The 23,875-nt window shown below is 38.1% G+C and overlaps 2 protein-coding genes across 4 annotated transcripts in view; both read right to left on the reverse strand.

Moving 5' to 3' along the window:
• Positions 1 to 1,608: 1,608 nt before the first annotated feature.
• Positions 1,609 to 5,951, reverse strand: LOC122840836 (RING finger protein 11-like). The gene is made up of 3 exons (XM_044133568.1): positions 5,284 to 5,951; positions 4,782 to 4,951; positions 1,609 to 4,030 (listed from the first exon to the last, which is right to left on the reverse strand). Exons 1-3 carry the CDS (start codon positions 5,404 to 5,406, stop codon positions 3,841 to 3,843), a joined length of 483 nt encoding a protein of 160 aa, XP_043989503.1. The 5' UTR covers positions 5,407 to 5,951; the 3' UTR covers positions 1,609 to 3,840.
• Positions 5,952 to 7,197: 1,246 nt separating this feature from the next.
• Positions 7,198 to 23,875, reverse strand: part of LOC122841125 (voltage-dependent R-type calcium channel subunit alpha-1E-like) — a 65,133-nt gene continuing 48,455 nt past the window's right edge. Inside the window, exons 22-49 of one of the 3 annotated variants that reach the window (XM_044134160.1) lie at positions 23,468 to 23,730; positions 23,132 to 23,258; positions 22,916 to 23,045; positions 21,547 to 21,606; positions 21,338 to 21,444; positions 20,928 to 20,939; positions 20,266 to 20,362; positions 20,006 to 20,166; positions 18,932 to 19,069; positions 18,511 to 18,712; positions 18,275 to 18,439; positions 18,089 to 18,199; positions 17,889 to 17,969; positions 17,507 to 17,626; positions 17,334 to 17,399; positions 17,117 to 17,208; positions 16,830 to 17,004; positions 16,580 to 16,707; positions 16,007 to 16,103; positions 15,729 to 15,834; positions 15,527 to 15,634; positions 15,338 to 15,438; positions 14,321 to 14,427; positions 14,116 to 14,215; positions 12,222 to 12,326; positions 11,703 to 11,838; positions 10,161 to 10,309; positions 7,198 to 9,067 (exon numbers count right to left, since the gene is read on the reverse strand). In XM_044134160.1, the coding sequence (XP_043990095.1) occupies positions 8,540 to 9,067; positions 10,161 to 10,309; positions 11,703 to 11,838; positions 12,222 to 12,326; positions 14,116 to 14,215; positions 14,321 to 14,427; positions 15,338 to 15,438; positions 15,527 to 15,634; positions 15,729 to 15,834; positions 16,007 to 16,103; positions 16,580 to 16,707; positions 16,830 to 17,004; positions 17,117 to 17,208; positions 17,334 to 17,399; positions 17,507 to 17,626; positions 17,889 to 17,969; positions 18,089 to 18,199; positions 18,275 to 18,439; positions 18,511 to 18,712; positions 18,932 to 19,069; positions 20,006 to 20,166; positions 20,266 to 20,362; positions 20,928 to 20,939; positions 21,338 to 21,444; positions 21,547 to 21,606; positions 22,916 to 23,045; positions 23,132 to 23,258; positions 23,468 to 23,730 (3,772 nt within the window). In that variant the 3' untranslated portion in view covers positions 7,198 to 8,539. The remainder of the gene's footprint in view (positions 9,068 to 10,160; positions 10,310 to 11,702; positions 11,839 to 12,221; positions 12,327 to 14,115; positions 14,216 to 14,320; positions 14,428 to 15,337; positions 15,439 to 15,526; positions 15,635 to 15,728; positions 15,835 to 16,006; positions 16,104 to 16,579; positions 16,708 to 16,829; positions 17,005 to 17,116; positions 17,209 to 17,333; positions 17,400 to 17,506; positions 17,627 to 17,888; positions 17,970 to 18,088; positions 18,200 to 18,274; positions 18,440 to 18,510; positions 18,713 to 18,931; positions 19,070 to 20,005; positions 20,167 to 20,265; positions 20,363 to 20,927; positions 20,940 to 21,337; positions 21,445 to 21,546; positions 21,607 to 22,915; positions 23,046 to 23,131; positions 23,259 to 23,467; positions 23,731 to 23,875) is intronic. The other 2 variants (XM_044134161.1, XM_044134162.1) reach the window with 2 other exon arrangements.

Genomic DNA, 23,875 nt, shown 5'->3' on the forward strand with positions numbered 1-23,875 from the left:
ATTTTCAGAATTTTGTCCTTGTTGATCATCAGTTACGTGTAAACATTCGAAAGACCTTGTACAGCAAGAAGGCATTTAGCTGGCTCTAAGGTAAAACTTTAAATAATCTATCAAAAGTTCAGTAGTTACACCCATGTATTACATCAACCCTCTCTGGGTGTTTCAAGTTTTAAATATGCATTTGGTTGCTGTCCATGAAAACTCTCAGATGTATTCAGATAGAAAGTGTTGAGTTCAGGAGAAGCCAAATCAATATGAAATCTAAAAAAAGGAAACCAACCATGATATCAATAAGAATAAACAGAAGTGCAAACAAGGCAGATAAGTAATAGCAACTCATCCCCCCCAAAAAATATCTTATTAGAGTAAGAAGAGGAAAGAAATGATAAATGTTGCCTACATATATCTCCCTAATGTCATTGATGACAGCTCAGACCAAGAAAAACTTGTTCTTCAATGATTTAAAACAGGCATTTAAAGAAGACAAGACCATAATTTGAAGCAATAGTTTTTAAGCATGGGACTACAACGATTTCAGCAGAATTAGAAGTTTGTATACAGACATCATGTTATGACAACATATAAATATTCTTAAAGCAGTAGATCTAGAATTGCTTCTAAAATTCAGTTAAATGATGAAATGTAATACAGCTTAACAGAGCACAAAAGCAACAAAAGAGCAAAACGAACAAATTAAATGTAATATTCCTGAAAGGTTCCTACACAGTTTTCATGTCAAAATTCCATACTTTTCCAAAATCAGAATAGTAAAGATCCCAAACTTTAGCAACTTGATTCAAACTGATAAGGAAATAAAAATAAAAAAATCATAGAAAAGGATCAGAAACAGCAAAGAAAAACACGTCAGCCTGCCATGATCTGGAAAATGAGTCAAAGTCAAAATAAAGTATGAATCACATCGTAATGTAATTAAAGGGTGCAGACCAAAAAAGGAAGATCTTGTACTAGATTGGTAAACTTTAAGAACTCTGCATAGAAGAGATTGGCATAGCCACAGTTCTGCCAGAAAGTTGAGATTTTTTTTATCACTACAAAAGCTGCAACATTAAAGCCAATAAATACATTTGAAATTCATGACCACCGTTAGAACATTCAAACTTTTAGTATGCACTAAATAAATGGATTCTACTTGCAATTTTTCAATCATGCATCTCAAAATCTTGCACAAATTTAAAGAGTGACATCTACTGTGTAATATTTTCATACCAAGTTATGGTGTAAATCTGAGAAGAATCTTACATACCAATCGTGTGTCATAACACTTAGCATACACAAACATATTGGATAGAAGCAGCAGAAACATGGAAAATGAGGGATTCAAATTCCAAACTGGTGCTGCCATGGTGCAACACAGAAGCCCTGATTATGTAGTCACGCTTTTCACTTCTCTGCCAGATTTCAGGATTGCATTAATGAAAGGCTCAGCTAGTTAGCATTTGTGCATTCTGTTGTGTTCCAGGTTTGTAATCACAATGCAACAAATTCAGACCCCTGGGCTTGAATTCATCCAATTGGACATTGAGTGTTTTTGGTTTTGTACAATTTAAAACCAGAAAGAGTGTGGATATTTTAAATAAAAAACACAAATAGTTTCTCTCCAATTTATTGTTTACACAAGGACTTAGCCTTCCAAAGGGACAGAAATAAAACGATTACAAGAAATGCTCAGAATAAAGTTAAAACTGAAAAACAATAAAGGAAAAGCAAGAGGAAATCATTACGTCTTTCTTTACCTCTTACGGCTGACTTTTACCACCACAAAAGAAGTCTCAATACTGGGACAGGTTTGCACATAAAAACAGTGTACAAGCTAGCTAGTAAATGTACTAAAAGTACAGTGGATTTAACACAAACGTGAAATAAAAACAGTTAAACTAAAAAAGACAAAAAAACCACAAAAAAACCCCAATTGCATAATGCTACAAATCAGATGAACTATGGTAACTACTGCTACAGTGACCTAGAGTAAAACAAAGCATTTGTGTTTAATAAATGAATCTAGATTCTTATGTTAAACACATGAAGTTAAACTTAAATTGCCGAGATGTAGAGATGCACCCATCAGTCAATTTTCCCTTGATCAGCTTTGATTAATGATTGGCAGGTCAATTACTGAAGCATTTGTTTCTCCTAAATGCATCAAAACTAGGAACTCTCAATTCAATTAACAAATCACCTAATATTGTGTATTTTGATGCACTTTTTTGCCCATATTTATAAAAATTAGGGATATATGCTTTATTGCACAAATTAGCATTAAACTGTCATACTGTAACTTTCTGTAGGGCTCAAAAGAAATAGCTCTATCAAGTTTTACAATCCAAAAAAAAAAAAGCATCCACATAGCCAGGGTCGATACATGCTTATACATGGAGGGCAAAGTGGGAGCTCCTGTCTATCCCTAGAGGTCATTAGGTGAGAGGTGGTGTACACCCTGAACAGGCCACAAGTTCATCACAGGCCAACACAAAAGACCCTGTAAATCTGTACTGGTCAGGAAAAATGCTGATTAGTGCATCTCAATTAAAATAACTAATTTCTAAAAGAAGACTGACAGCACAAGAAAAGACTCCTTCAAACTTTTAAAGAACACGGTGAGGAACACGGATGAAAAATAAAAAAGAACAAACAAATCAAAATCCTAATAAACATCTGGCTGACAGATGGATGGTGCCGTTTAATTTTACACTTTGACAAGTCAATATATTCATTTTTATTTGTTTGCTACAAAAGTGTATACTTGTCTGCAGCACATGCCTGACACCACCACTCTTTCAGGAAACTCCTGATCTGAAAGTGTCAAACTACTCCCTTTACCTCAAGTAAGCCTCTGTCCCTTCTCTTAAACAGAAAAAAAAGGAAAATCCAAATTAAAATACGAAAAACAAGACAGACGTTCACACTGCTGGATCATAGATTTTATGAAATGCATCCTCAGGCTTACTCACTACAGACAGTAGGGAAATATCTTTAATCTGCTATATAACTCCTGCATCTCAGGAGATAAAAGAAAGTTTTGATAGTGCAAGGTTATAAGGTAAATATATTAATATGTTGTTTTAGATAATGTCCTATACGTAAAGTGCAAATCTCTGATCAGATGAAAGGTGTGTGCAAGCGTTTCTAAAGTTTGACTGACTGTTCCCACTCCTTGTTCATGCACAAATCAGCCCTTGACAGACAACCTAAACATCATCTGGTGCAACATTCATGTAACAAATATGCAGTCTATTATACTGAGTGACTTACATTGTATTTATGTGTATTGTTTGGAATCTGGACTTGACAAGTGTATGTCTTATTATTTGCACACCACGAAAGGATTGGGCCTTTTTAAGTTGGAGCATGTTAAGGACATCAGCGTTGCAGAAACATGTTCCAATCGTTAAGTTTAAGAGTCAGTAATTTGGTAAACCATGCGTTCATTTGAATCCATTTTCTTGACCAAGGGAAAGTTATGGTGAAGTGAGACCAGCTCAAGTGAAAACGTCCATTTACCACAGAGCTCTCACACACACACAACCACAATTCCAATGTGTTCTTTAACCTGCTGCTACACATGACACAACCTGGGCGAAACAAACACACAGAAGCACAATCATGCAGGGGAACTGTTTCTGACTCGTAACTGATGTTTTAAGACCAGCTTAAATTAGCATCAGAACTCGGAAGAATGAAAGGCCAACATTGGGCGAGTAAATTTTTTTTAAATTTCCAAAGTGCAAGGTAAACGATACATCTCTGAACTCCTCTCACTCCACAAGAGGGCAGCTGTTAGGTTTGGGGTTTGCTGCGGGGGGGGGGGGGCTCGAGTTTGACCTAAGCATCGGGGGAGAAGTCGGTTGGTCCGTAGGTGGAGAGCAGGGCGGCATCCACTGGCTCCATGCAGGAGGGGCAGGTGAAGGATCTCATCAGCCAGTCGTCTATACAATCCATGTGATAAATGTGCATACATGGCAAAAACCGAATGGGGTCTCCATAAACAAAGTCCAACATACAGATCACACACCTGAAAAAAGAATTAAATAAAGAAAATCAGACCAAAGATTTTAGGAGAACATATTGTGACAATTTAATAAAATGTCTTTTGTTGTGGCTCTAAAAGAGACGACAAACATGGCTGCAGAACAGGAATCCTTGTAAAAAATCTCATAATCGAAAACAAAAATATTACAAAAAAGGAAATGTAAACTACTAAGTGTTAATCAAAGTTATTAAATTTCAATAAAATACCTCAAAGTTGTGATTGTAACTTGACAAAATGTGAAAAATTTTGTCAAGTCATAATGTGACAGTATGACCTAAAATCAGAATTAGAAAGTCAGGTCTCAGATAAAACTCGAAATCTGTATTGACCAGTAAAAACCTAATCCACAAACTTTGAATTCATACAGGAAGTTTCTTCCAGTTATCGATTCCTAAATAATTCCTAAATTGGTATATCTCCATTCTTGCTTTAAGTAAAAAAAAAAAAAGCTGAAACCAGAGAGGTGGAATTTATGTTTACATAAAATTCAAATAACTACTGAACTTGAACCTGCTAATTTGAAAAGAAACATAAGTGCAACCTAATTTCATTTCGTTTAAACCTTCTGTGTAAATACCCAAAGCTTTTGTCATAAAGAAAACACTTTGTGTTTCCAAAATATGTATAAATCAGAACTTTAAGGTATGAAAAGACACACTGAGGTCTCCAATACAACCAAAAGTGTGATGTCTGGCAACTCATATCCATTTTTCAACATAGTCTAAATGCTTACTCTCTGATCTTCTTCTCTGAACCGTCTGGTCCTCCATCATAAACGCCCTTTGGGAGATGCTGGATGAGGCCGATGCGCTGAGCTATGCGGATCTGCTCCTCCTCCGTCAGCTGGGTGGCCAGACGGGCCTGACTGGGTGTCGGATGGTACATGGGCATGTGAGCCTGCTCCTAGTGGCAGACAAAGAAGCAAAAACACATATTCACCATCTGATCCGACGAGTCAGACTGAGGGCAGACACGGAAAAATGCAAGAGCTATTGCAGACAGAAATGTTTACATTTGCGGGTACATAATAATATTTTAGCCTATTTCAATGTAATTTTGAATAAAAGTGAAGTTAAATGAGGCCACAAAACTGAAGCTATAAACACGCCATGTTTGCAGAATTACTGGAAAATCAACTAGTAGCATAACTACTGGTTAACATGTGCTAGCCAACCCTTTTCAATTTTCTTTCCTCGGGATATTAAAGGAGCAAGAAAGCGGTTGAAGATCCTCACCTGGTATGGAGGAGGTGGCTCCAGATCGGGATCTGTCCCGTCACCGAAACTCGCCCTGTCTGACTGGGACTCATGGAGCAGAGAGATGTCGTCGGATGTTGGGGACTTCAGACAGTTGCCCATATTTCCGTGCCTCCAGTCTTTTCCAGGGCCGACGTTAAAAATCACAACTATGCTGCTAAACTTGCTCTGGGTCGGCTAATGTTAGTTCAGTCCCAGGATTGATCGACTACTCAGGTTTATATCAACAATTACATTCCTGTCATGCTTAGTCGACTCCTGCAAACATGTTAAGTGGCAACAGTAAAAAATAAACTAGCGTCGTTCCATGATTACTCGGATCTGAGAAACAAAACAAAGAACTCTCCTTGATGAGGTTGACAGCGGTTAGCACTCCAGATAGCTACTTTTTCTGCTCGATTTCCTCAATACGTGACGCTAATTCCTTCTAAAGACTCCCACTTTACATACAGTATATAGCTCAGTAGCAACTTTGGATGTCCCACTGAGCTGTCTGAGTGACAGACTCAAAGAACATTTACGCCTTTCAACTTCGTGAGTAACATTAAACAATTTGTTTCCTTGCTAGCGGTTTCTTCTCTACCCTTTCTTCTTCTGTATGGTAAGCCAGCTCAGATGAGAAACACCGCCATCAGTCGTCCTGGAGTGGAACACCTGTTGCTGTTTTAAACTGTTTAACAGTATGGTCATATTTACTAGAAGATATTATTTACTGAGGGAAGGCTTGTTATGAAAAGCTTTAAAAAATATTCAGTGAACAGAGCGTCTGTAATACATCAGTTCTCAAACTTTCCAGCTTTTGACAGTCAAAATAATGATATAAGAGGGTTTTGACCACAACTCTTGGCTAGATCTAAATAGTTCTCTTTGTACTATTTTTATGTTGAATTTATTGTCTTAAATTTTATTCTAAACAGTATGTTGTCTTCTTGTATTTTATGCAGTCAAAATACTGTACTAAAAACAGGCTTTTTTGTTGACTTAACTGGTATGGTAGTTTTTACTAAATAAGCAAAACATTAGCAGTTTTACTATATTATTTTCCACAAAACAATATATAAACAGTTGAGGCACATCTACAAAGCTCCTGGCAAAACCAGCTGCCACCAACAAAACTTCTTCTCCCAGGATCTCTGATGAAATCCTTACAGCTGTGATCTCAAATCCGGTCCTCAAGGGCCGGTGTCCTACAACTTTCAGTTGTCTCTCTGTTTCAGCACACCTGGTTCCAGCAGAGCTCATTAGCAGAGCTCTCCAGAGCTGACTGCATGCACTTTAGCCATTCCATACTGAAGGACAAGGGACACATCTAAAAGTTGCAGGACACCAGCCCTTGAGGATTTACGTTTGAGACTACCGACACTGATACTTTGTCTGAAAAGTATTGAATTGCCTCTTTATGAGTCTGCTCCTCCATTGACAAACAAAATAGGCATATGATCACTATAACAACTTTTCTCTATGAAAAAAAGCATTATTGGCTGTACATTCACATATATGTGCATACAGTTTTTGTCTTTTCCTTTATTTCCTCAAAAGTTTAAATATTTATACTTATTGTTTATATGTTGTTAACATTTTAAACCAAAAGCAAATCTCTTGTTTGGGTTGATCATTCTTCTTCTTTACTATCAATGTATACTATCTTAGTATCAATATGTGCCACAGTCTGCATTTGCATATCTCTAATTAAGTTCCTTTCTGTAGTTCCTTCTATGCATTACTATAACCCGACAAATAGTCTTCTTTCGTAGACATTATGTTACATATTTATATGAAAATATAATGTTTTGATATTAATATGAATAAAAGCATATAAACATAATAAGCAGCAAGTCTCCAAGTCTGAGTTTACTTGACTTAATAAAAGGGTAGAAATGACAAGACTTCAAATAACAATGGCCACTTGAGGACACCTTTACTTGTATATACAGCTATTGTACACATACAAACCCACAGAGTAGTTGCATTCCTGGAACTTAAAGTAAAATCTTTTGGTTAAGAGAGCTTCGATAATTTCACCTATGTGTCAGGCAAATAAAACAATACACAACCTTAATATGAATATTTCCGAAGATTCCATCTTTAACGCTAGCCAGCAAAGACTATTATTTTTTCCTTTTTTTAATGTTATAAACAGCATCCTTTCTCTGTACATTATTTGCAAATGCATTAGAGTAATGTGTATTTTTTTGAAGCAAAATATGTCATGATGTACCTGTAAAGTTTCTATAGTTCATGTTTCGCAGTCTTCATGTAGTGTTCACAATAATAGATGGAGATCAGTTTTGTGATCATTATGTGGTAAAACTGCACTCTCAACTATTCTGAGATTCTTTAATGCTCAGAAATGGAAGAGAGGCATTTTTCACCGTGACAAATCTCTGTTCTGCATGATATGCATTGTTAGTTTTCTGCCACAGTCTTTTTGCCAAAAAAGTTCAGTTTAAAGGGATTACCGGTTAAAAATGATGTAAAACTGACCAAAGTTTGAGATCTGAGGTGTGATGATTGCATGATTTAATAATTATATTAAGTGAAATCACAAACGAATCATTCTACGATATTCTATTACTTTAACCATGTCCCAGATTTGTGAACTTACAATGCTTAATACCAAAAAAGAAAAATGAAGAGGGGAAATTAGACAGCTGACCTCTGCACATTCATTCATACAGTAAAAAAATCCAGCATTATTAGTATATCTCTTATTATTAATATATCATTGCCTGGAAAAGTACCACTTTGCCTTTTTATGATGGCTTGTTGCATTGACCTGTTCTAATAGATGGCAATGGTGAAATGAGCAGGATTTATTTACAGAAAAATTCTAACAAAACATAGTTACATATTCACACACCCCACAGATAAATACTTTTCAGAGCAACACAGAATCTTTTAAAAACATCTTCAGAAATGAAAATACCTATTGACACAAATGCATGACCTGGTCCATTGTTTCCAGTAATTTTCTTTACTCAGTGACAACTTGAGATGCATTATTACTCTGTATCATCAAGTACAAATCAGGAAATAGACCTTATTGATTGTCAGTGTTCTTTGTAAGTTGGCATCTACAGTTTCAGGAAGTATTAAGGTCTTTGTCATTTTGGGTATTTGCCCGACATCCAGAGTGCTCATAACCTTGACAAGGCAAAAAAAAAAAAAAAAAGAGAGACTCATTGACTTTTATTTCTGGGTGCCGATGTCCTCGTCCATGCTGTGTGTCACGTCCCTAGCACCTGTCGTCCTCCTCTGTGTCGCTGAGGGGGTCACAGCCTGCAGCAGAGGCCGTCTGCATCAGACGCTTCCTAAAGTGTCCGTTGGGGACCTGCCAGCCGGTCCGCCAGCGTGGGTGGGCTGAGCCAACGGTGTTTGAGCGTCCCAGGCTGCAGGCCACGGCCGCCTCGAAGGTCAACGTCTCCATGGGGCCAGAGGGATCCGGGCTGTGGTCATCTTCTTGTGAAGCCAGGAAAGGCTCTGAGGGGTAGCGTCGAGGTGGGGACGCGTTTGTGTCAAGCGGACTCAGCCTCCCTCCTGCAGCTCCTTCTTGGAGCTCCCATGAGGCCTTGCTTCGTCTTGTGGTCTTTGGGCTGCCTTGTTCATCATCATCATCCTCTCCGATAGAGGCTTGTGTGCGACACACAAGAGGGGAATAGGAAATGTGAGGGCGAGATCGGGTTGGGGTTTGTGAGAGAGGTCGTCGGCCGCTGGGTGTGCTGGACTCTGAGGTGGACGGTACTGGGCTGTCTGAGCTGTTACCCTAAAATAAGAAAAATTACAATCAGTTAATCCAGTAGCTACTCTTGACTTGTCATTCAGATCAATTTACAGGACCTTTAAAAATGTAATATACAGACACAAAGTTGTGATTAATTGTGGAGTTATTTTCAGTTTTGAATGTTAAGACAATAAAAGGCACTAGAAGGCCTTTTGTTGGAAGGCACTGTGTTATTACGAGTGAAGAAGTACAGAGAAATATGATGTTGCGTGGAATCAGCTGGTTTCCAAGCCCTAACCAATCAAAACCTAAAAATTCCTATCTTTTCTTGAGAGATTTTACTTAAGTGCAACAAGGTTGCATTAACAGCAATACTCTGTGGTGCTGAAATATTAAAGTACAATCATTTAAAGTTCACATTTTTAATTATTATTTTAGGTGTTTGAAAATCAAATGAAAAAAGCACAGAAATGTAGACTACTATTTAAGGAAACTGCAAATGAAGGCCTGTTTGTGCTCCATTCAGGCTGCAAGAGAGCAAGAGAGAGCAAGACTTTCAGGAAACAACAGTTTTACTAAAACTGCCAAAGTAGACATTTCAACCAATTTCTATGCAATAAAGTGGTTGAAATGTTAAGTCTGTAACTAGTTCTGTTTTTAAAATAATACAACTACTCTTTCTCACAAAGCATAATATCACGTATTCTTCAAATACATATAATTAGTGACAACTCATGGCAGAAATAATAAGAATACAGTGCAATAAGAGTAAAAGATTACAATTAAAAAAATACAAGATTACATTTTCTTCTTTAAGACAGACACATGCTTATGAGACCAGGGTTTCTTATTTTTACATTGAGATACAGCAACTCTCTTTTCCAAATCTTTGTCCTAGCAGTTTGAAAGTGATTCTACTCTTAGAAATGCTACTGCAACTAAGTTGACTAATACTAGATACGTTCCCCACTGGACAGTGAAATTGGTCAACAAACATGATTTGGTTGGGTAAAGATCCATTACTGAGACTGTCAATATACAAGGTAACATGCTTAAGTAGCATAAAAGTTTTATAATATTTTTAAAAAACACTTTACTTGGTTGTTTGGCGTCTAGGTGTGTATATTTTACTCACCTGTTTATCTTGGGGAAGGGCTCGTTCTACACTGGAGGAACGTGAGGGCTGCAAGTTTCTTTCCTCTGAGTTACAACGAGACATGTCTGGAGACAACAGGTGACAACGTTCCTTGGAACGACCTCGCTCCCTGTGCTCAGACCGTGACACTGGTAAGAAACAGAAGAACATAAACATTCAGAAGCTGCTACCCCCGCGACCCGACCCCGGATAAGTGGAAGAAGATGGATGGATGGATGGATGGATGGATTTAATAAAATAATAACTTTTCTCTTTTCTCTGAAAGACTTTTCTCTTATTAGTACCTATCATTGCTACTACTCTATATTGTATTGAACAACTAGGTTATATACGGATAGTAATGAAAATGTCCTGTTTATTAAATTGCCAGCCGATTAACCCTTGTGGGAGTGATGTTGTTTCATCAATTACATAGTTATTCCCTCCTATGTTAAGGGGGTGTTATGTATTTTCTAGGCACATACAGAGAATTCAAGCACCGTAACTATATTACCTTCAGTTACGTAAACCATTATTGTGTATCTTTGATTATAGGTTAGTAAGGTGGTAGGACGCTTATGAACATTGATATCACATGCAAGTTTTTATGATGACTTCTTCGATCGTGAAAATTTGATAATTTTAAAAACGCTGGAGGATGTTTAAATATATCTGTCCTTGAAAAGGTTCACTTTAAAAGTCATCACTCCAGGGTTACACATCAGTGCCAACACATCATACTCTAGTTCTCCTAGTACATAAATTATATCAAGCTCCTATCTTCCCTTCGCTGAAGCAGCATTCTAGATGTCTCTGGAATGCAGAAGGACTCAAAGGTGTCAGGAAGTGGTGTGGTAGGTGGTGAGGAAAACGCAGCAGACCCAAAGCAGAAATGAAATGATGATTTTAATCCAAAACACAATGTCCAAAAACCAGGCAGCACTGCTGAGCAGAAACCAGGACTCAACACAGGTAGCAACTGGCTACATGAATGGACATGAATACACTTGCTCATACATACGACAAGGACCTGACAGAGACGTTGAGGCACAGGTGACATTAAATACACAGGAGGTAATCAGGGAATGAGACACACCTGGGAATAATCAAGGGAAAGCAGGACAACACGGAGACTCAGAGACACGGAAAACTCGAAATAAATACACAGAAAAACATAGATCGTGACAAAAGGTTTTCATTTTAAAACCTGACATCATGTTAGAAGAAAAAAAAAAAACAAACAAGACCCCATGAGGTGTGTGAAGCTCCACTCTTAATAAGATAACTTATCATGTAGTCTATTGTGATCATTTGACTTTAGCATGACAGTTTGAACTTCTTTGTTCTGTTTCTAACAACGTTGTCTATGTGGATTAAAACCATAAAAAAATTTTTCAAAGCCATGCTGAGAGCTTTCTATAAAAAAGAAGATTGCAGATTTATACTTTTCTGCTTGTGGGACAAAATTTGTATTAATAACCTGGACAGGAACTTGTAACTATGGAAAGAGCATAGTCAAGAACACACAAGAACATGACTAACCAGCAGCCTTGTAGCTTTTATGTCGAGGTCGGTACACTCTCTCAGGGCTTTTCTCCTCCTCCCAGAGACCATTTACACGTTGATCTGCAACTGTGGAGACTGAACGCTTCATGGAGCCACCTTTAGCCTCTTCCTGCTAATATGTGACCACAAACAAAAACAAAGGCAGATTTAGGAAATACCAAGCTCCTTCCCGTGATTTAGAAAAAACAATAAGGAGTAAGTTTTCATGCATTTATTGGTGCAAAAGTGCAGTGAATCCTTTGGTTTAGCTTGTTCTATTTTGTGGATGAAAGTCATAACAAGTTTAGCCATCAGCATTCATGGATGACACCCTGACAGCTCATTGAAACTCAGTCAACTTCTGAAAGCAGCAAATCTCGCAACCAAATTCTTCTGGATTTAAAACAGACAAACCGTGCACATAGAGAAAAACCCGAGGACTTTGGCTTAAGAGCCCATGCAGCCATCGAAGCCAAGATCCAGCCAGGGAGCCATGTCATGGAAGATTTTGAATACCTGCAACTCTACGGCCAGACGCGGCATAGAGGAGGCCCGCACACAAAGACCTCTCCCAAGTGGAAGCTCCAATGGGACTTTAATGCCCCAAATGCACTGGCCCACCTACGTGAGTACAGAAATTAGACAGGAGGGCAAGGAAAGACAGGCCACCGATCATGTCTCTGATAGCACTGCCTCTCCTATGCAGCGGCCCAGCTCAAAGAAGAGAAGGTCAAATGAACCATTTCATCACTGAGGGCCACCTCAGCCATAATCTCCATAGAAACCATTTCAGCCAAACACAAACATGTTAATAGCTGAAAAGTTAGATTTAGTGAGGAGAGGGAAAAATGAGAAAGTGAGGCTATGAAAGAGAAGAGCAGAGTGAAGGACAAGAATGTACAGAGAAAGAGAGTTTCCAGTACATGGCAAAAGTATTAGTGCATCACATTACAACCACAAAGGTCAAGGAGATTTATGTAATAGAAGAACCGCATAACAGTAGAGAGAGAAAAATGATGCAGGGTTTTCAAATTTTTTCCTCAAATAACATTTTTGATATATGGCGAAGAATCCCTGAATCCTCCCTGAGTCAATACTTTCCAGAATCATCTTTTGCAACAGCTACAAACATTGCATATTGTCACCTTTCTAAAATAATGGTCTAATCTTTGAAAACCTAAAGAAAAAAAATTAGCCCTTTTTGTTGCCAAAAGATGATTTAGGCACCAAAAAAAGTCCCTTTAGGCAAAAAGTGACTTAAGCCATTATTTTAGGAAGATAATTACCCATTCTTTATTGCCAAATATATCAGTATATTGATAAAAAAAAAAATCTGTCTCCATCTATGATCTGTAAATATCAACTTAATTCTCAGAACTCAAATCCAAAAGAAAGATGTCTTTTGGATTTGTGTCTAGACTTTGACTGGGACCTTATACTTAAAAATTTCTCTGCAGCCCATTCAAAGCTATCTTGGACCTCTTGGGTGTCTCTGAGTAATGCTTTCTTTTCCCATCTTGTCATTTCAGGTGAACAGAAATATCTTGGTAGGTTTGCAGTTACTTTAAACTTCTCTGCAACTTGAGCCCCTGACCTATCTGCTGTATTCCTTGATGTTCATGATGCTGTTTGTGTTCACTAATGTTCTCTAGCAAATGTCTGGGGACTGAAAAGAACAGCTGTATTTATACTATGATTAATTTACACACAGATGGATTATATACTATTTAGGTAATCTCTGAAGGAAATTATGCGCTCAAATCAGAGCAACGAGGCCTGAATAAAAATTAATGTCACACTGTTGGATATTTTTGAAAACTACACACCATAGTTTTCAGAAGTTTGGGACTCACCTCTGTTACTTAAAATCCCAATTGAAATCCATTTAATTTTTAATTTGTAAAGTGGCAACATGGGATAAAGTTCAAGGAGTAGAAATATATTTTGCCAGGCACCGTGTCTCGGCTTGGAAGAACAAAATGTCATGGAAGATCAAATAATAAAAGTCAGACAGAATCTGTCAAGAGGGACAAATGCATTCCTCTGGATATTTAAATGAAAACATGTCAAAGTAATTTGATATCATTCGACTAGCAGGGAGTGTAGACCAGTACAACCACTCAGTAAAGACACAGCAACACACCAACAACGGGACAGTCTGTCTCCTATATTGAAACCTGCTAAAGGCGAAGACACAGGAGCACAAAAAGCAGCGTTGCAGTGCTCTGCAAGGCACTGAAACATCAGTGACCACCTATATATATGTCACAAACATTTTCACCCAAAATAAGAGATCACATAAAGTTACATACTGTTTTTTTTTTTCCTCCTTTGAATTGCATATTTAAAAGCAATTTTATTGATTACTCATTTAAAAAGTGGTGGTGGTTGCATCTGTCCTCTGTCTCACCACATTCTGCTGCTGACCCGCGTCAGTGTCTGAGGTTATGGGCTGCAAAAATAGCTCCTGGGGTGAGATAGGACTCAAAGCCACAAAACCCCCTCTGGTTCTATAAGGGAGACAGGAATAAGGGGAAATAAATTCAGAAAGCAAACACACGCCGCAGTGCTCCACACATCCTGCACATATGTTTTTCAAACATTTGCAGACTCACAGGGCCGAACCCGCACTGTGTGCCATCATTGGCAGTGGAGTGGTGTTGGACAGGATGTCCTCAGGTAGGGTGGAGGCATCCAGACGTTTAAACATTAAGCTGCTTTTCTGAAACAAGACAAAAAAATATACATGACAGCTCAAATACAGGCCACAACTTTATAAATAACTCAGGCCACAGTTAAGATTTTGTTTCTTCACATCTTTAGAGCCATGGCCGATTGCTGAAAAATGATGTGAGCCACAGAACCCCACTCAGTGGAATTTATAATAAATTTTATCTAAACTTATTTTATTTTCGTATATTTGTATACTTTTTCTATCTCTCAATTTTGCCGAATGCCAGAACACTGAGAAAAAGAGATAATTTTTCTTACATTCTTCAAACTCAGGCATGCAAGATTACTATGCCTATAAATAATTCAGAAAACCTAGAAATAATGCCATGTAAATAGTTACTGATAGTTAATTGACAACATTTGAATTGAGTGTAGATACAACTTGAATGTATTTCAGAGCAAGACCTCAAACAGACGAATCAAATAAAATGAACCACAATATCATGAAGAGAATTGTGGACCACCATAAAAAAATAAAAAAAACAATGAAAAATATAAGGAAGCTGTATTCAAAAATGCAGAATGAAAGGAACAATGTATATGGAACAATATAAAAAAGTAAGACACAAAAGAAAAGGAAAGAAAGAATAAATGTCATCAGGGATGAGGGATTAGGAGATGAGGTAAGAAAGAAGGAGCAAAGTAAAAACAAATGGAAAGACACAAGGAAAAAAAGGTAAGGACATTTGGACCGAAGGATGAAAGGAAGGATGCAAAATTTTATTCTGCAAAAATAGAATGTTACATCCTTTCTTTCATCCTTCATCCTTTTCAGAACTTTAAGGAAACCTTGTGACTTTATGAAGTAAAAAGCAAAGAAAAGGAAAATGCAAATATAACAAAAAATCTCGCTCTCCAAAGAAGGTGCAACAGAGTTCATAGAATCACGCTGTGCTGACCTGAGCTTCCAGCTGTTGCCTTAGCTTTTTCGCTTTGTTCTGTTTGAAGTAGTCCATTATCATCATTGAAGCATAGATCTTCCCCACTGTCATGTCGGTATCTGTGGGAGCAGCGGACAAACTTCATTAAACCTCACCTCTGGTCTCTCAGCAGCAGATGGAAAAATGTTGCCACAGTTAGTGGCTGACCTTTGTTGATAGGAACCAGGAGATCCAAGGTCTTCTGCGGCAGATAAGGCCAAATGATGCTGATCTCCTTCTGCAGCTCAGCATCCAGAGCAATGCGGTCCTCCCCGCCTGAAACAATATATACTTTGTACATTCTGATCTTTTTTAAAATTAATTTCATGAATATTCATGAATTACTATAATAACTAACAATGACTCTGACCTCGAGCAATTTTGATATCCAAAGCTGTGCGAATCAGTGACATAAGAGTAGAAGTGAAGTGGACAGACATGTCCTCATCCACGGGCATGTTCATCAACACCAACCTCTGAAGAAGACAAAAAGGGGAGATAAAATTATTTTGTAAAACCATAGCAAATGCACAAAAAAAAAGTCTGATTTCTATTGCCTCAAATCCAAAACAGTTTGCATTTACACATTTTTTAGTAACTCAATTTCTTCTATGTTTCACACAAAAACAATGATTATGTTTTTATTACCTTGTAGGCGATCTTAGCGGGACATTTTTTACCCAAGCCCAGAGGCGGAGACATGTGTGTCAACATCTCGTACATAGCTGTGTAGTGAATACGCCCACTTTAGAAAACACAACAGAGACAGAGTGCTGAAAGTGGATAGATTAATGAAAAGCACAAGGTTTATTATTAATATATTCAATATTTTCTTTTCAATTTTTTGTCCAACTACTAATCCAAAAAGTAACCTTTTTAAGACCTTTGCTCATTTTTCAAAGGAAACAGTTAAAACTCATTCAGATGGAGACATTAAAACATATATTTTGAAAGCTTGCCATAAATTTTCAATTAATGTAGATTTAGGTTCGGGCCATTCTCACACATAAATGTGTTTTGATGTAAAGGATCAATGACAGCTTTTACTGTTGGTGTCCACTGCATAAACATTGTCCACTGAGTGCTTTAGCAAGAAAATAAATTTGAGGCTTTGACATTTCATGCTCTTTGACTGCCCTCTGCTGGATGCAAAGAAAATACCACTGATCTGGTTCACATAGTGAAATGTAAAGCAGTTGAAAAAATTGGGCCAATTCTCACCATGCCAGTCTATCATACTCGCCCCATATGCGGACAAATTCATCCAGATGATGAGGGCCCAGAATAGAGGAGTCTCGTGTCAAATATTCAAAGTTATCCATAATCACAGCCACAAATAGATTCAGCATCTAAAAAAAAACAGAGAGACACAGACACAAATATCTGAGATGAAAGCACTGGTCAGGTGAAAGAAAAATAAAATATTGCAAAAAGACAGTTTTTTTTTGTTGTTGTTGTTGTTCATTCTGACCAGAAAAGAGCTGAAGAAGATGAAGGAGACAAAGTAGCAATAAGCGAAGTCAGTCCCACACCCACCCTCGTGGTCTGGAGACATGGTGAGGGGGGCAATGGAGGGATCTGGTTCACACTCCTGTCCAGACAGACAGGAGAGCATAATCTCCTGCCAGGACTCCCCAGTTGCACTCCTGGTGTTTAAAACATAAACGGGATTAAACACACTAAGCAATATTTTAGACAATCGTTAGCTTAAATTGACAATGGCTGCAATCTTTTCTGATATTTCTTGGTACAGCTCACCTGAACAGAAGCATCAGTGCACTGGAAAAGGTCTTAAAATTGTTGTGCTGATTGATGTGACTCTCATCATTCAGCTTGATGTTTCCAAACACCTGTAGAACACAAAAAACAACAAGGATTGCTTATCAAATAATAGCATAGTGTACTAAAACTTGAATATATCACTCTTCTCTTGTAAAGTTCCTGTAACTTATTTCAGTGGTATCAATAACATTACCTGCATTCCAATTATGGCGTAGATGAAGAAAAGCATGGCGATAAGAAGGCAGACATACGGTAGAGCCTGTCAGAGAGAAGAAAGAAAATAAACATGCTGAACTTTGTTATAATATAATTGCATAAGCTAACAAACTAAGTAACTTGAATTAATAATAGTGAAAACTTTCAGACCTTAAAGGACTGTACAAATGTCCAAAGTAGAATGCGAATCGTGTAGCCCTGTCTCAGCAGCTTGATCAGCCTGGCTGTCCGAAAAAGCTTCAGGAAACTCATGTTGATTGTGTTCACCGACTGGGTCCACCGCACGAGTTGATTAGAGGGAGGGTGATGCAGTCAGAGAGGGACAGAGTGGCAGGCGGGCAGCAATGACAGGATGTAAATCACAGATGGAGAAATTCAACACAACATGACCAGAGCCAGCACTGGAGGCAGAGACCGTCACACACAAGGAAACTCGAAAACATCTGATGCTGCATTCGGAACTTTCGGCTCTTGCACTTATTTTTAGGTCTGCAACCTTTAAGCGTGGATTGTCATTTTGGACACGGCTTACCTGCAAGTCCACAATTATTTCCGTGATGCTGCCAAGAACAGTGATAAAGTCAAAAATGTTCCAAGTGTCTCGAAAGTAGTTCTGCATAGAAAAAACAATTTCAAATTAATTTGATGTTTTTATTTAGATGCATTGCAGGAACAAAAACTGGTTTCTTAATCCCCTGAGTTAGTGGATTTTCTGCTGACGTTCACACTTACCACAAATCCAAAAGCCATTATCTTCAGTATACACTCCAGGGAGAACAGCACTGTGAAGGCTGTGTTTAGGTGCTTCAGGACAGCATCATATGCTGTTGGGGCGGAGTGGTACTAAAAAGAAAGAAAGATATTACTGTAATGGAATCTCAAAGAGTTTCCAAAAAAATTACTGAGAAACTGATTTACCTTCATCATGAGAACAACTGTGTTCAGGGCAATCATAACAAGCACCGTGTACTCAAAAGAAGGCGATGCCACAAAGTGCCAGAGTTTGTACTGGAAGGTTTGTCTGTTCTGGGGCATGTAGCGGGTCATCGGCTTGGCACTGATGGCAAAGTCAATGCAGGCCCTCTGATAGGGAGGAATTGAACAGCATAAACACCAGCTGTGCCTTAAATAACATTAACAATAGCTGTTCATACCTCATTCTTCTCCAGACTGCACTCCTGAATCATCTTATCACCCTGCTCCTGGAAGGTGATGATGATAAGAGCCACAAAGATATTGACGAAGAAGAACGGAAAGACCACAAAGTAGACCACGTAGAAGACGGACATTTCCATCCGGTTCCCACGACTCGGCCCCATGTTCTCCTCTGTGACATCGGTGGAGTGTTGAAGGACCCTGGATCACAAAAAAACCCATTATACTTCCTGTTCCCACTCATGAACAATAAAATATATGTGCATTCATGGCTCATTTACAGGCCAGTCCTCACCTATAATTATGACATATTGAGACATGGTTCCCTAACTCATCCATGAAAAGATAATCTCTGTTATGCTTCAGAGCTTTAACGATAAATATAAACCATCCAAAGCTTTAACTTAAATGTAAACTTACTGAGGCCACCCTTCTCCAGTCGACACAGTGAAAAGCGTGAGCAGGGCCCAGCAGACATTGTCGTAGTGAAACTCATGTCTCCTCCACTCTCTTCTCTTGACCTCCTTCTTGTCTCTGCTGTAGTCAATATAGAAGCCTCTGCAGGGACCAGAGCAGACTGGAGGTCATCATTTCCCTTTAATCACCTGTGAAACCTGCAACTTAATGAACAGTACTGGAGCTTTGGTTACATGTGAATGCTAACCATCGTAAACATTGATAGAGTAATTTAAATAATCCCATGGACTATTGTTGACTTAAATCCAATTTATTTGTAAAAGGCTATTTAGGAATGTCATGTTTTCTTGCTGGTAGTGAGAAAAATATGAAGTTAGGTAAATTCAAACCCTTCTGCTCAGAAATATTTGTGAGACCTGAAGTTAGCTCTTAGCATGATTTATGAAGATTCTAAGCAAGAGATCTGGAACTAAAAATGGTCAAAAGGTAAATAATATTTCTTGACATTATCATATTTGCTGCCAGTTATGTAAATACTGAAAGGTACAGTATTGAATGTCTTTGTGGCCACGAGAGAGCTTTAATATTTTGTAAGTGGCTAGCATATTGTAGGATTTCCTGCCTTGAAAAATGCTTGACTAAGCATTGGTAGCTTAAATGTGTACCAGTGTTTTGTCTGGCTCTTTCATAAAACCGCAACTGATTTTACACTGTAATCCCACAATACAGAAACCCATCACAAACGACCTGTCAATATTTCTGCCATAAACTACCATCAGGTTGTAATCCTAACAGTTTAAGACAAGAAAGGCATGACTCCTCTTGTAACGTGAAAAAGTATATTTCCCAAAATGTCAAAAAGAAATTTGCTGTAGCCACCTTTCTGACAACAACAAAAAAAACAGATTTTGTCTCATCATTTTCAGGTTCTATGTCAACTGTTCGCCTATTACACAGCATGGAAGGACATGCTTGTCGAGGCTGACAACATGTAGGAGGACTTTGCTGATATATACGGTGCATACCTACTCACAACACTAATGTGGGTCTGAGAGAACAGATCGGATGCTTATTTACCGACATTCCTTTTCTGTTTTCATGGAGCTGTCAGTGCAAAAGAAGAACTTCCCCTTAAAGAGCTGGACCGCGATGACAGCAAAGATGAACATAAAGAGCTGATACACAATGAGAATGTTGAAGACGTTCTTAAGAGACGTGACCACACAGTCGAAAACAGCCTGTGGAGGAGAAAGACAAGAGGGAGGCAAAGTAAATAAAATCTGTCAGAAGCCTGTGAAGCAACATTTAAAAGCAAATTTCTCATATCTTGATCAGACCTTGAGTTTAGGGAGCCTCTTGATGGTTTTAAGAGGTCGCAGAACTCTCAGAACTCGGAGGGACTTTATTGTCTTGATGTCTCGGCCCTTGTTGTTTCTGTTGAAGTTAAAATAAGGTATTAAGGAGCACAGCTCTACAGTCAAAGTTGACTACGAAGACATGACATAAGAAGTGAGAGCAAAATGTCAGTGAATTAAGAGGAAAAAACACACAATGTAGCAAAGAACTTCATGTTTGAGAGAAAGGCAAATGAGTAGTAAATTCTTATTGTGTTTTTCTATCTATCTATCTATCTATCTATCTATCTATCTATCTATCTATCTATCTATCTATCTATCTATCTATCTATCTATCTATCTATCTATCTATTTATCTATCTATCTATCTATCTATCTATCTATCTATCTATCTATCTATCTATCTATCTATCTATCTATCTATCTATCTATCTATCTATCTATCTATCTATCTATCTATCTATCTATCTGTACTTATTCACATTTTATACTCCTAATAAATACCTGACACTTTGAGTGACGTGTAAACTATAACATAGTAAAAAAATCGCAAAGCTAAAGAGAAAGTAAAGGTCTAGATGCATGGAAACAAGAGAAATATGTAAAAGATTTATGGGAGATGTTCACATGTAAAAGATTTTTACCCCATCACATTCCTGGTTGCCCCAACAGTCATAAAATCCACAGGAACAACAGCGAAAAAAAATTCAGGGATAAAAAAAGGTTACATCACATCCATATTAACAACAGAGAAATTAACATACAGTAATTGCACAGCGGGGGTTAGTTAGTTAGTAAGAGTATTATCTGTCGCATGCAAGCCATGAAAGACAACAGAAAAAAAGTTACACCAAAATCCACCTTCTCCTCTTAAAGCCCTGAAGTGAATCTTAAAACTGAGTTACAAACTCCAAAACCTGACAGGTGTCTCGATACATGCAGCTTGTGACTTCAGGAAGGGCCACTTATAAAAGTACTGCATGCTCTCAAACCTATGAGCTGCGGTGAGTCAGTCATTAGTCATAGGAAAAGGCTGAACTGTGTTGTGACTCACGTTAGAGCAAAGGCGATCAGAGCTCCCACCACTACAATGAAGTCCAGGAGGTTCCACATGTCTCGGAAATAGGAGCCATCATGCAGAATGAGACCCTGGTCTATCATCTGGAAGCCAAAAATATATGCATGCAGAAAAGAGGCCCAGAAAAATGTTGTAAAATGTCTTAAATGTAAAATTTAAATGGGAAAATTGCTTCAGTCACCTACCTTTATGATCATTTCAAAGGTGAACACTCCAGTGAAGACATAATCAAAATATCGCAGCACCTGTACGGTTTGAAAAGGGCATTTAACCAAACTCCCCATAGTTGATAAAATCTACATTAGACTTATTCACCAGATACTACACTTGTTACCCAGTACTTAGAGAGGTGACCAAACAAAAATACCTCATGACAAGACTCACCAGGATGGAACAGCTCATTGGGGAATGCTATCAAAATCAGCCTGAATCAACTAAGCAGATACAATTATAGACAGAGACACAAAAATACTGATATTTTTAGTTCTGTCAGGATCTGGGTCTGTTGAATCATCTCACTCATACAATATTCGCCAAAACAAATCACAAAATATCAGTTGTTTGGTGGAATAACAACCACACTTATTACCTAAAGTGCGGCAGTAACGCTACCATTAACTGCATGACTCATGAGACCAATTTATAAGAGGGAAATCAGCATCAGAGCAACAAACTGGTTTTAAACCGTACACACAACTCGGTGCATCAAAATGTCTTTTTACTATTGCTGAGAAAATTCTTATGAATTCACAATTGATTTGGAGCATTGCTCCATCCGGACATATAAAGAATACGAATGTGCGCTTACTCTGGACACTTTCTATGACACTGTGAAAAGGGAAAAGTTGTAAAAAACAAACTGCACAGCGATTTGCCAGGCAGAGCTGCTGATTCTCACCTTGTATGTGAGTGAAAGCCAAACGTGTCATGACACATTGTTGCTGACTGTGTTATGTCAACTAGAGATCCAACCTGACGGTCGCACTGAGCAAAATTGTCATCTTCGGTAATTTACTATGAAAAAGCGCGAGGTTGTAATCATCATTTGAGGGTTTTCTAACAATATCTTCAGTTTGTGATGGATGATACAATGGAAAGAATAAAGTTTCTTAGACTTTATTCACATTCCGAAGTTCAAATATGTTTTCTTTTGATATTAAGTAGTAATATAAAAAGATATGTTAATGCCAAGTCTTTTTATATAGAATATTTTAAAACAACATCAGTTGGCTGAATTGCTTCACAATACCATCCACAATCATAAAGAGGTAAATCATAAATAATTATTTAGTGTGTCATACATAATCAATCACAGTCCAGAGAAAATAGATGAATGGGATGAACATGTAGAGATAAGCTATTCCTCAATGTTTGGGCATTTACTGTGAATATTATAAGCTTTGATCACTGAATTAAGAACTAACTGGATCTGAACACCTCATTTAGCCATTTATTTAATTCCAGTCACATATATTTATATTTACATAAATATTTAATTAACCAGAACGTACCCATAAATCCAAAATTAGTAACAGCCATTTACAGTTCACATACCTTGTTTCTGTCTGAATTTGTGCACACAGGGTCCTCTGCCGCCAACGCGATGCTACTCGCCACAATCACAAGGAGGATGGTCATTTCAAAGTAGCGAAGATTGACCACATAGTGACAGATCCTCCTGATGCTGTGGAGCAACAAAAGGGAGGATGCTGATTGGGTGGATGCAAAAATTCAAGATGAAGGATTTATAGGATATTTGTTGTATTTTACGGGTTGGAGGCTTTGAAGATGAACATGCTGTCAGGCGCTACGGCTTTGGGAGGCATCGGTGGTTCCTCATCCTCTGTTTCCTCCTCTTTCTCATCAGACTGGTATGCCTCCAACTCTTTGCTGTTCTCTAAAATAACCCAGAATGTGAGAGAAGACCAAGAGGTGGAAGTGAGTTTTTTTTTTTTTTATGAACAGCTATGACAAAGAATATTAACCACAAAAAGACTAGCAGCTACTAAATTTAGAATTCAGAAACACCTACACCTGGTGGTACTATTTTTGTGATGCCATGTTTAATGCAGTATGACTGCAGGGGGAAAAGAAACACAGGTCTACCTGAGACAGGAGTGAGCTCCAGAAGGGGCTGTGAAGACATTTCAATGGCCACGCTTCCCTCTGGGTTGGACTTATCACGCTTGATAGATATCTTGCGTTTCTCCGACTCGATGGTACTCACGGTGTACTCTTTTCCCTCTAAAGTGGGGTCCATTGACATGTTCTGGCTCAGGGATTCATACTGATCCCTGCAGCCACCCTCTCCCTGCTTTGACCAGGTGCACTGTGGAGGATCAGGAATATTGCTGCTGGGTGCAGCATCTCTGTTTCATCATAAAAAATAAAAAAAAAGTTTTGATTTTACTTTTTAGATTGTGCAAACAAGAAGAGTTAAAGAGCTCCCTTTCTCTTTATGTTATGCTATATGAGGAGACTACATGCCATCCAAATAGCAAAATGAGCACAAGA

Source organism: Gambusia affinis, linkage group LG12 (assembly GCF_019740435.1).
Source record: "Gambusia affinis linkage group LG12, SWU_Gaff_1.0, whole genome shotgun sequence".
NCBI lineage: Eukaryota > Metazoa > Chordata > Actinopteri > Cyprinodontiformes > Poeciliidae > Gambusia > Gambusia affinis.